At 36.3% G+C, this 13,546-nt stretch overlaps 1 protein-coding gene across 16 annotated transcripts in view; it reads right to left on the reverse strand.

The window, feature by feature from the left end:
• ATP8A2 (ATPase phospholipid transporting 8A2) overlaps positions 1-13,546 on the reverse strand; it is a 569,987-nt gene that overhangs the window by 404,237 nt on the left and 152,204 nt on the right. For all 16 annotated transcript variants that reach the window (XM_025462677.3, XM_035717600.2, XM_025462679.3 and 13 more), the window contains 4 exons: positions 8,798-8,963; positions 3,654-3,781; positions 2,715-2,792; positions 148-236 (listed from right to left, as the gene is read on the reverse strand). In XM_025462677.3, coding sequence (XP_025318462.1) covers positions 148-236; positions 2,715-2,792; positions 3,654-3,781; positions 8,798-8,963 — 461 coding nt within the window. The remainder of the gene's footprint in view (positions 1-147; positions 237-2,714; positions 2,793-3,653; positions 3,782-8,797; positions 8,964-13,546) is intronic.

Here is a 13,546-nt window from a genome sequence, read left to right on the forward strand (position 1 = left end):
AAATACATTCAGTAGTAATTACATATCTAAACCTCTTATAAATATCCTTCGAAAATATCAAAAAGGCATTTGGCTAGCAACTAAAAATAAACTCATTTTGTTAGAAGAATACAAATCAAATTTTTAGTAAGTGATGAATATACTTACCCATAGGTTACCCCAGCAATGCTACACTTCTTGAAGTTCATGATATTGCATGTAAGCGTTCCAGTTTTATCAGAAAATAGGTATTTTACCTACATCAAAGAATGGAAGAAACATGCATCAAAAATGTAGTTAAAAAGAAAAAAAAAGTAGTTAAGATGCAGAGACCAATAGACAGTCTTTCCTTCTATATTTTTCAAAATTTCTATTAATTTTAAAAGGCAAATTTCTTTAAAGTAAAATAAATTTTATAATTATATATGTTACAATTTTATGTTATTATAAAATTAATATATTTTAATGCTTAGACCACTTAAAAATCTTTTCCACTAACCAAGCCTAGAATCGAATTGTGTGGAAATGTGCAAAGGAGGCTCCAGAAACAGCCCTGGAGCCATGTCGACCTATAAGCATAAGCACTAAGTTCTGCCACAAGGTAGCTCAAAGACACAGATCAGTCTCCAAGCTATTCCCACCATCTCATACCTCACTCTTAGTGTTCAATATATCAAGACAACAAGCTCAGGCTTTGGCAACTCTTAAAATATTTTTTATCACTACACTCCTAGTTGGATTAAGAAAGCATATCCTAAAACAACACAGAGCAAACAAAGCTCTCCCGTCACAATAACATTTAAGATTACATGAAGACAACATAGGACTGCTATAGATTATATATAACTTTCTGAAACTCAAAGGTTTACAAATTTAATACACAAAGCTCTCAATATACAAAGATGAAAAGACAAAATTTCTAGAGGTCAACAATCTAAGCATTTTGACATAATTAACTGAATGCAAAAGAAATGAAATCTAAATGCTTATGTGCTGTGTGAATTAAGTTCTCTCCAGTGGATCATGTGACAGGGAAGAAGGAGAAGAGTTCAAGATCACAAGAGGGTAGGTTCCGAATACTAAGGCATCATACGGACGGACTCTAGAAAAGTCACCTCATCCTTCTTGGCTCCAATTTCCTCATCTAGGAAATAAAGAATTTTGCCAGAAGATACAGAACATAATTTTATGTGTAACATCCTGGAAAAATATGTCCAGTTTCTTCACAGTTTTCTAAAGAGAGCCCATGATTGCTGCTGGATGTACTCCACAAATCACAAATGGAAGCTATGCTTTACTGTTTTATGGAAGAGGGATTAATACTGTGAATTATTTATTCTGTACTTTTTTTTAATGAGACAATATAGGCAAATATACTATGAAGTATTTTAAAGCAATCAAAGGGCTGTCAGGTAAAGGAAAATTATTAATGTTCCTAAAGAAGTCAAATAATACATAGATATAAAAAGTATGGGTCATTAATGCTCCAACTATAAATAAGTTTTTATATGAATTTTACATGAAGTAAGTCTAGGGATACAAAAAAATTCAATAGATTCAGCTTTCCAATAAACAATGTCTTTCTGCCCCTTTTTAGAAAAAATTATAAGATTGTATCAAATGTTTAAAAATGCAAAATTTCCAATACAGAATTATCCAGATTTGCTCTCATTCTCCTATTGAATTTTAACTTATCCTTAAGTTCCAATTCAAAACTTTTGGAGCAAGCAAAGTTTTCCCATATTCCCAATTAGGATGAATTATTATCCTGGGTAGAACAGGAGCACTTTTTGTTTTGTTTTGTTTTGTTTTGTTTTTTGAACTGGAGCACTTTTAATCCTTTAATTACTGGAATCTAGTTGAATGGGTCCTGAGAACAATAGTATACTGAGCACTATGCTAGACTGACCAAGGCAGCCAAAGACCTTATCCCAGGCACAACCACACCCTCAAAATGGGCTCAAAAGGCTCCAGGAGAAAATAGACACCACATCACTATCATGTCTCTCATTTTACAGTATTCATATTTGGGGATACTGGTACGGGGACCTAGAAGAAAGATAAATTTACTCTACCCGAAAAACTGAAAAAGGGTTCAAAGAGAAGAGAAATGTAGTCTGACATATATAGCACCCACCCCTGTAGGGCTGTTGGGAGGTTTAAATAAGATGTATAAAATGAAATTATCATCTCTAATTGCAGTGCATTCAAAAGGATAGTCCTTACAGTAATTTCAACAGAAGATGAAGATATAATGCAAAACAACTCATTAAAGGACACATGGTTTCAAGGGTGATGACAAAAAAGAAACTTATTCCCTGGGATTTTCCAGAAACAAAATCTAAAACATGTGAGAAATTTAGTAGATTTATGTCCTTCAAATTAGCTCCTCCATGTTTTGTAAGATTACCTAATACCTACAGATCTGAACCACTGTTTTCCCTATCATTTACTCCTGATAAACAATTTTAATGTCTAAAATAATATTATACTTTATTTTTCGTATTTTTTTGCAGGCACCTTCTAGATAATAAAACACATCAATGCCTCAAAAAGCAGGTCAAAGCCAACTAACATTTCTATTTCACAAAACTTTCAAATGCTATATATAAAGCTCTTTAGACATCAAAACTACATAGAGAACTATTTTTCCAAAATGTTTTGTGGTTCTAACACTGGGCTCCCCTGATGCTAGAGTCACCCACCACTGCCACAGGTCCCAAAGAGGCTCTCACCTGCCCAAGCTCTTCATTAAGGTTTGAGGTCCTGGCCATTGCGGGAGTGTCATTTCCTAGATAATACATGTCTGTGTCCTGAGAGAGAGAAGGGGTGAGGGAGCTTCAGAAAATATATACAATTAATCCTTCATTTAGACTAACACAGAAAAGAAGCTACAACAGATAACTTAATATTAATGCTCATTTTTAATTTGGGGGTGATAGTACAGTGGCTATTAGTATAGAGAAATGCCGTAATAGAAGAAAACATGTAATTTACATACAGAAGATTTGGTTTCTAGATGATTATTGCATGACCTACACTAACCCATACTTCTGAGCTCAATATCTCCCTCATGGGATTGTTGCGAGGATCAAATAAAAATGCACATGAAAGTGCCCAGTCTACCAATATTGGCTGCTGAGGTCCAGTGCTTAATGGCCAGGGCAGTTCCCTTAAAATTCCACCTCCACTCTTGCAACCAAATCCAAGTCTATGGTCCTCATAACCTTTGATATATAATGCACACTGAAACAGACAACGCCTATGAGACCTCTTGTGCAGCACTAATCAGACTGTAAAAGCAGAAGCATTTGCAGTCATTTTATCCCCACTCACCAGAAGGCATGCATCTGCTAAGCACTCTGCCTCCATCATCTCACTTAATCCTCATAAGAACCCCATGAATAAACAGGCACCAATATCCTCTTGTCTCACTGACCAGAAAGCTGAGGTGACAGGTAACTAGTCATTGCCATCACCAGCTCAATGATAGCTTTGCCAGAGATCCCTTGCCAGTTCTCTGGCTAGTTCAAGTCCTAGACCCAATCATAAATTATCCATATTCCTCCTTTTCTGGGGGCTCAGCTGTAGGACTGATGCTCTGAGAGAATATGAGAAAACGTGGTTGGCATTGTTCCGGCAGCTCAGCTTTGAAGCTCTGCTGAGATACTCACCCAGTTTATAAAAAGAGCTTGAGTGTATTTCACAACCTCAAGAGTCACCAACAGACTAATGGGAATAAGATTGTTGTATAGGATGATGAATGTCAACAAGTTATATCCGAAATTATCCGAGGTTGTGTCTGTGGACAAAAACCAGAGTAACTGTATAGCTTCAGTTTGTCTCATTCGGTTTCCTTTTACTTTATTATTGGGAACTTTTTCTAAAAGATGTTCACAAAAAAAGTCTACTGGCTTACATAGAAATTTTAGAGATTTGAGTTGCTTATGTAGAAATTTAGAGATTTGAATTAAACCAGTTATTGACTATTTACTATATGGAATGACCTGCGAATACAATGACTATTAATACAATCTCTCCTAATAAAGAGTTGGCTTCAAACAGGAGGTTGTAGGGGAGGGGAGTAAGCAGGAGCAAGCCTGCCCCTCACTGACCATGCAGCAGCATACATCTACTGAAGAGAAGTTCATAGGGCATTGCTGAAACCAGGACAGGAGGGTTTTTTTAATGGGAAAGCATGGTCACCAAAGGCTAGCCAGAAGAACAGAGGCTTTAGTCTAGTTTTAGCAGAAAAAGACAGCTAACAAAAAAAAAAAAAAAAAAAAAAAAGCATAAAAAGAATACAGGCATTTCAAATGGCTGTGAGGAATATCTACAACCTCACTAAGGTCAGAGTCTATCTGGGATACTCCCAAAAGTCTCAATGGTAGCAGGAGAGGGAGGCAGGAAGACTGAAGCCTATTTATTGAAGATAACAGAAGAAAATCTTAATATAAGAGGATCCCTAAGGATGGATCAAGACCCCTAGGGGGCAGAATCCAAAACAGAAGTGGGTCAGCTTAGACAGGAACAGGAACCAGGAGAGGGAAAAGAGGTACAAGGTCTATATCGAAAGAGAAAAGTTATTTTCCTGATGATCATGACACACTAGTTGAGGGAAAAAGTAGTAGGATCTTGGCAGGAGGAGGGGGGGACTGCAGAAGACTAAAGGTTTGACTGGTATTAACGATGCCTCTTGAGGGAAACTGGTATTTCAAGATAGCGAAAGGCAAGGATTGGAAATTAGTAATTTCAAACCACAATTGAGTTTTTCAAACCACAGTTGAGTTTTTCCCCCAGGAAATTAGTCAAATGGTGGTTGTTTGACAGCCTGAGAGTTCTGGAGGGTAGTTGTGATGGCAAGATAAGAGGCTGGGAAAGTAAAATAGGCAAAAACTAGTCAGTAGTTTTATTTTCCTACCATCCTTTCATTTACTTTTCATCTACTAAGGCTTCCTGCTGATTGCTTCTTTTCTTTCTGACATGCTACTTTGCTATCTTGTTCTTTTGAATTAAGTGGTTGCTAAATAGGATCTCTAAGTACCACAGTTAACAAATGTCCCTGAGGTATAATCTGCTTAGGAACAAGTATCTGCCAATTAGAATTATGTATTAAGAAATTTAAAATTTCAGGTTTGAATACAGGCCCAAAATAGCTTTGTGCCATCATACAGGTGATCAATAAGCAAAGCATATTCAGGAAAGACCCTATGTATATAAGTTCATTCAGCTAAATAAGAACAATCAAGTAGAGATGAGTGAGGACAGAATATGATAGAAATTGAAGTCAAAGCTCCAACAGTGACAATGAGAACGTGAAGTCTGATGGCTTTATAACAGAGCGACTCCAAATTTTCCATGAGAAATCAAAGCAGACAGCATGATGGGTGGGACAAAAAGACCATTCTTTCATCATGAATCATGCAGTTCATACTGGAGTTTGAAATTGCCTAATGTCAAAACTATGAAACTATATATGTACACGAAGTATTAGTCTGCATATCTGAAGCTAGACATATAACATGGTCCAAATCCAAATTTTAAGGACCAAAACCAAAGGTTTTGATCCAACCTATGAGTCCCAGACATATTTGTAAAGTGGCAACAATAGTTCTCCCAGGCAATTAAAAGTGTTTGATTTTTCTGCATGAAATAAATAGAAAAGGGAAAAACTGTTTTGATCGATTTAACCAAAATATACTTAAAGAGTAACAGAAACCTCAAAGATTCCAAAGTTTTAAAATTCAAATTTATTTCTCAAAATATTTTGTCATTAAATAAATTCCATTAAATGGAATTGCTGTGTAAGGAGATTGGCAAATCTCTCCAAAAAAGGAAGAAATAAAGCTGAACAAAATTATCAAAAACTAGCAGTTAAGGTGCTTGAGAATTGATCACAGTGCGTACAAAAAAATTCAAAAGCATGTATTCAAAAAAATCTACTTAATGTAAGTGGAAACCTTTGGCATTTATGTCAGAAGCTATTTTTCTCTCCTTTCCCCTTGAGCCATGATGCTTAAGTTCTGTTCTGGATGGGTGGTTGTGACTGGCAGCTCGCATCCCCCACCCCATCAACCCCTGCTCCATATTGCAGAAATTCTATCCCAAGGTGAGGCAGGCTGCTGCTCCAGAATAAGGCAGGTTGTTAGGACAGGAACAGCCTGAGGAAGATGACATTATTTGGAACATAGCATGAAAAAAAGACACGCCGGGGGCACTGTCAAAAATAATAGAGATCTCAGTGGCTAATAATCAGAGAAGACAAATATCTTACAAAATCAGTAGGAGCAAACAAAGGAGGAGACTAGCCAGAAATTAAACAGGGATATCCATGGAAAGAAATGGTCAAAGAAACCTTGGTAAGATCACACCGAATCCTGGTAGTCCCAAAGGTCATGTCCATGCACAAGGCTGTAGCTGCTTAGGAGAGACCAGACAGGGTACTGATGAACTACTACTCCCTGAATGAATGTGAGCAGACTTTAAATTCCCCAAAAGCTGAAGGCATTACACAAGCCATGCATACATAGATCAAACAACCTCTGACCAATCACTGGCTAACCTCTAAGCTATGCTTACCCTTAGGAATCCAGACTTAAAAAATAAAATCAAGAAGAATGCTAATGAGGACAGGGTTTCTTTCTACAGCGCTGAAAATGTTCTAAAGTATGTAAGGGGTAAAGGTTGCACATCTGTGAAAATACTAAAACCCACTCTATACTTTAAACTATACATTTTAAAGGCATTAAAAAGTCAAAACATGGAAATAAAACTGAGCAGTAACAGCAGAGGCTATACACTGCAGGAGAAAACAGACTTCATAGAATTTTTCCAGGCAAGTCACTAAATAGATAAACAAAAACAGCAACAAGCCCGAGGAAGAGGAAACAGAATCCAGAATTGCCAGAACATATTATCCAAAGCGCCCAGTTTTCAAGAACAAAAAAAAAACGAAAAAATATGAAACATACAAAGAACCAGGAAAAAACAAGCAATAGAAACTGCCCTTGAGGGGGACCCAAATGATGGACCAGAGACTTCAAAGAAGCTATTATAAATATATTTAAAGAACTAAAAGAGGGGATCCCTGGGTGGCTCAGGGATTTAGCGCCTGCCTTTGGCCCAGGGCGCGATCCTGGAGTCCCGGGATCGAGTCCCGCATTGGGCTCCTGGCATGGAGCCTGCTTCTCCCTCGTCCTGTGTCTTTGCCTCTCTCTCTCTCTCTCTCTCAGAAATAAATAAATAAATAAATAAATAAATAAATAAATAAATCCTAAAAAAAAAAAAGAACTAAAAGGAACTTTTATGGAATTAAAAGAAATTATGATGACAATGACTGATCAGAGAACACTGATAAAGAGATGAAAGAAAGAGCCTAGCAGAAATTCTGAAATTGAAAAGAAAAAGAAAATCACTAGTGGAACTGAAGAGTAGATGTGAGCTAGCAGGAGAGAGAAACAGACAAACTTCAATATAGATCAAAAGAGATTACTCAATCTCAAGAACAGAAAAAAAAAAAAAAACAGAATAAGGAAAAATTAACACAAACTAAGGTCACATCACGTGGACCAAAGTGTACATAATGGAATTACCAGAAAGAGAAGGGAGTTTGAAAATGTGGCAGGAACAATATTTGAATAAATAATTGCTGAAAACTTCCCAAATTTGGTGAAAAATACTAATGTACATATCCAAAAAGCTCAACTAAACTCTAAACAAACTCAAAATTACTGAAAACTGAGGACAAGTTTGAAAGCAGCAATAGAAAAACGACTTACATACAAGGGTAAAAACTTAGTAAGATTAACAGCTGACTTCTCATCAGTAAAATGGAGGCCAGAAGGCAGTAGGATGGCATATGCAAAGTACCAAAAGGAAAAGAACATCAACCAAGAATTCTACAATTCTTGAGAACACTGTCTTAGCAAAACTGTGCTTCAAAAAAAAGGAGAAACTAATACATCCCAAGATAAAAATAGAGGATTTGTTGCTATCTGATCTGCCTTACAAGAAATACTAATGGAAATTTTGCAGGATGAAAGGAAATGACACTAGATGGGAATTAAATCCACATAAACAAAGGATATCAGTAAAGGTAATAACACAATCACCTATAAAAGACAATTACATATTTTTATCCTTTCCTTTGAATTTAAAAAATATGGCAAAAATGAATATAAAAGTACATCATTGGACTTTATACAGATGTAATATATATGACAGCAATGACAGCACAAACGAATGAGAGGACAAAGCTACATGAAGCAAAGAAATGACACAAGCTGGTATCTTAAATTTACAGAAAGAAATGAAAAATACTAGAAATGATAAGTATGTTCATATAAAATAACTTTGTAAGGATATTTTTTCTTTTTGCTTAAATAGACATTATAAAATGTAAGGCAATAATTATAACACGTATACTGGAGTAGTAACATATATGTAATAGATATGACAATAACATAATGCAAGGGAAGAAATGAATCTATACTGGAGTAAATTTTCTGTATTTTACTGTAATTAAGTTAGTATTCATCTGAAGCAAATGCTGATAAATTAAGACATTTATTGCAACCCCAAGAGCAACTACGAAGAAAATAATTTTAAAAATTGTTAAAAATACAATCATCTGAATATAAAACAACTCCATATGTCCATCTTCATTTCATCCCACAACTCCTAATCTTTCAGGAGGCTGGCCTTTTATACAGTAGCCAAAATAATGAAGGATGGCATGGCCACCACACATAAACCATACTTTTCCAAAAGTGGTCCTACTTTTATCCTACATCAACAGTCACTCGATCCTCACACTTACCCATCTTCTTGATGTACCAGTTCTTTCCACCTTGAGATCCATTCCAGTACAGGGCCCCCACTGAGCTCACCAAGGCCATGACCAAGAGGATGCCAAACAATACCAGGATCTGCACATTAGTCACTTTCTCAACATTCGATCTTTTGAGAGGTGCCTTTGTGGAATTCTGTACAATAGCATTGAAAGTGAATAAGAGTCATAGAACAGGCTTGAGTTAAAGAGTTGAGAGAAAAGGAGGTAAGTTAACCAAATTCAACAAATAAAAAGTGAAAGAATGTACTTTTGACAAATAACCAATGAAATTAAAACATGCACCATACTTCTGAATGAACAGCTAGTTTTGAATAAAGAACACATTTTGACTCCTCATGATTCAATCTGTACTTATTTACATTTTAGTTTAAAATTAGCTACTTTTGCAATCATAGAAAACAAGTTCTAAATTACTTAAAATCAGTTTAAAAGATATCAGAATGTTATTAATTCAAGAGACACTAGAAACTTAAAGATTCTGTACCATAAAAATCTAGACTGAATCTTCAAAATAATATAATTCTATAATTAATATACAAAGAACTATTTTTGCAGTATAGTTTCCTCTTAAAATTGAGAAAAAAGACATACACAAACACATACACATAAAAAATGCAAAATAGGTGTTGACATCAATAGGTATCAAAATAAATGAATGGACAAAGTTCATTTGGAAAAATGTGTGTGAACAGGAAACAAGCAGGAAAGCTCTAGTGGATGTGAGAAACATGAGTGCATTCTTGAATTATAAACAGAATGTTGACAGGAAAGTAAAACAAAAATGGAAGACAGCCTAACCATCTATAAAAATACATGCTGATTTCTCATGGCAGATGAGGAGATAATCCCGGCTGGAAGAGAATCCAGTATTGGCAAGTGAAATCAGAAAGATTCATTAAAGCCAGATTCGAGGACCTCTGCACATAGGTGGAAAATCTGAAACTATATCCTCTCAGTGTTGGAAAAGTCAATGGAACTAGTTTCACTAAACAGTTATGCACCTGAAGTCACTTTACTAAAAATTTTCTGATTGTCGTGGTGGGAAAAATAATGGTTCCCCAAATGATGGCCATGCCCTAATACCTGGATCCTGTAAATACATTATTTTACGTGATAAAAGGGGTTTTGCATATGTGATTAAATTAAGGATACAACTGGGGCACCTGGGTGGCTCAGGTTGAGCATCTGACTCTTGGTTTTGGCTCAGGTCATGATCTCAGGGTCCTGGGATCAAGCCATGTGTCAGGCTCCACACTCAGCATGGAGTTTGCTTGTTCCTCTCCCTCTGTTCCTCCCTCCCAGTCACTTTTTCTCTCATTAAAAAAAAAAAAGAAAAAGAAAGTTTAAATTAACAAAATTAAGGATATGACTTAGGGAAATTATCTTGGATTATGCAAGTGGGTCCAATTTAACCCACATAGACCTTTAAAAACAGAAAATGAAGAGATTCTTTCCTGGCTACAGTCAGAGGGAAATGTGGTTACACAAGAACAGCCCAAGAAATGCAATATGCCAGCTTTGGCAATAGAAAAAGACAGTCATGTGCCAAAAAATTCGGGCACGGTTCAAGAAGGCTGGAAGAGGCAAGGAACAGATTCTCCTCTAGAACTTCCTAGAGTATCCTAGAAAGGAATGCTGCCCTATGGGCATCGTGATATGGATGAGACCCCTATCAGACTTCTGACCTACAGAACTGATAGCATGACAACTTCGTGCTATTTTAAGCTATCAATTTGTATAATTTGTTATAGCAGCAATAGGAAACTAACACAGTAACCCAGAAGATGGTAATAATCCACTCCTAGAGGTGAACAGAGCCTGGATTAGATCAGAAGCCAAGAACTGGATAGGGGAAGATGGACACAGGAGCTTCAGTCTGCAGGAATCACAAACCGATCTCTCTACTACTAACACCGATTTGCAAAAATCAGGTGATTTGGAAGCTCGAAAGGCACTAACTAGCCATACAAATGGTGCCTTGGGCAAAATTTAAGTCAGCACACTTCACTGTTCTCAACTTGTCTGATCGTTAAAAGAGCTAGGATGAAAATTGCCTCCAAAAATTAAGAATATGAATAAAGTCACAACATGAAAATAAAATCAAATAAAAAGAGAGTGGAGATCCCTGGGTGGCTCAGAGGTTTAGTGCCTGCCTTCGGCCCAGGGCATGATCCTGGAGTCCTGGGATCGAGTCCCACGTTGGGCTCCTTGCCTGGAGCCTGCTTCTCCCTCTGCCTGTGTCTCTGTCTCTATCTCTCTCTCTATCTCTCTGTGTGTGCGTGTGTGTGTGTGTGTCTCTCTCATGAGTGAATAAATAAAATCTTTAAATAAATAAATAAATAAAATAAAAAAAAGAAAGAGAGCAATTCATCCCTAAGTTCCTTCAAGAAGCTCATACCACATCACTGAAACAGTTTTCTGAATTCTATCCCCAAACCCACAAATACTACAATCTTGGCCTAGTTTTCTGCAGGGGCAGAGACATGTAAGAACCCGTTTAATGGAAGTTTTGAAATGTTTCAACATTTAAACAGAACAACAGTATCTTTCTTTATATTCACTTTTCTCCCTTTCACTTCAGTTCTTTGAATTATTTGTCCTTTACAGACTTTTTTAAAAAGTCCTTTAAACTTCTAAATGGAAATCTACTAGTGAAGGCTGATCCATCAATCAAATCCCATCTACAGGCTGATGGGGACAACATACTACCTCTGCTCTCACCGAAGAATCCAACAGACCAGTTCCAAGAGTGCCTATCCCAAGCTTTTAAAACACATGATCTTATCATTTTTAACACACATTCACTGTAGGCACAGGCAGAAAAAAAATTATAATAAGCATCATTTCTATGACTCCATTAGTTCACTGGCTTCTGATCTTTTCCAGTGGTTGAGTTCTGGCCAGTTAACAAGGTTAGGACTCCTCCAATGTAAGAGCCCAAAACTTTATCACATGCACTTTGTAGAAAGTCAACCTCTGCCTACTTATTCCCATTCCCTGAACATTTCAACATGCAATGATGAGCAGGTAATGTTAAATTCAGACTAGCATTTTAAATTCTTCTATACAATTCTTAGAAAATATTGCTGCTTTTGAGTAATGGAGTTCTTAATAGAAATAAGCATCTTTCGAATAACATCTTTCATGAATATGTTAGTAATTATGTGAATCTATACACATGTTAAAACACATACAGTTATATAGCCAAAAAAAGTTTTGATTATTTTTATCACTATTAAAATTCATGGTTTGTTAATTTAACAAAATTTTAATAGTGATAAAAGTAATCAAAACTTTAATTAATTGGCTATATATAATTCCAGAATCATCCCTATTGTCATTTAGGTTTCCTAGAATGTTTTGCTATTACAAACAGCCATTAAACCAGTGCTTATAAGTGTATTTAATTAAAACTTTACTCATAGTTACAAAAAAAAAAGAAAAGCCAAAAATGTTAGAGTCTGAAAAGTTTATAACAGATCTGAATTCTATACACTTTTGCCCTCCTAAGAAAGTAGTCAGTAGAGTAACTAGTGAGAACGTGTACTCAAGAGTCAGACTGCCTAGGTTTGAATCCCAAATCACTCTTACTGGGTAGGTGTATAACTTCATTAACTTACTTAGACACCTGGTCTCATTGTCCTCATCTAAAAAGGAACACAATAATAGCATCTTCCTCACAGGGCCACTATGAAGAATAAATGAGTTAATATATGCAGATTACTTAGAACTAGGTATGTGGGCACTAAATATTTGCTATAATTAAGGTGATGATACCTTTTCCCCATTAAATCAACCAGTAGAAACAGTAATATTAAAAATATTTCCAAGTGTAACTACAGTGAACTTGAAATAAGGGAACTTTGAAGAGTAGAAGACAGGTAAGAGTTTATAGAACAAACAAAAAAAGTAGAAGAACCCTAAAGTAATGGTGCTTCCTCTCTGTGGTCGAGCAGAACAAGTACAGACAAAAAAATATTATTTCACAAACAGGATAGCTTCCAGCTCTACATGTTCTATTATATTCCTCTTGAAAGCTCATTATTTTTACTTCGTGTTTCAGTTCTAAAGGCACAGCAAGTTTAGCGCAGATGTTTCTGGGGCTTTCCGTCATTCTATATACTATTAATTCTATACATATAAGCCTTGCACAGGTTTATCACATGCAGGTGCAAAGAGAAGTGCCTATCTCACTCACGAGATATAAACTTCCATGAGGTAATTTTGTGCATGCCTTGCTCACTGAAAAGATGATGGGATCATTTTTAGGTGTGACTTAATTATCTCTTACACCTTAGCTAAAAAGCTGCACTTCCAGTGTCATCCTGAAAAAAACAACTGGTATACAAGGAACCTTGGAGAGTGGTTAAATTTGTAATATGCACAATCTCAAAACAGGTCTTGTGGCCCACTTAAATGTAAGCCAAGTCTTTGCCGGACACTTCATCATAAAAACTGAAGTGACATGTGAGTGGACCTCCAACTATCAGACATAGCTGCTGGCACTGGCCTGGGAAGTCAGAGAATTCTTACTAGATGGAGAGCACTAAACCATTCAAGATAAAGCCTCCATATACAAGCTACTCAGAACCAACAAACTTTAAACTTTCCAATCAGTTCTGAACCAGTGAGGATCTAGCAGGAAGGACAGATGAGACACATTTCAGATATACTCAATCATCCTGATCCAACCAAGAGGGGCCTGAGCATTCACCA

Source organism: Canis lupus, chromosome 25 (genome assembly GCF_003254725.2).
Source record: "Canis lupus dingo isolate Sandy chromosome 25, ASM325472v2, whole genome shotgun sequence".
NCBI classification, from domain to species: Eukaryota; Metazoa; Chordata; class Mammalia; order Carnivora; family Canidae; genus Canis; species Canis lupus.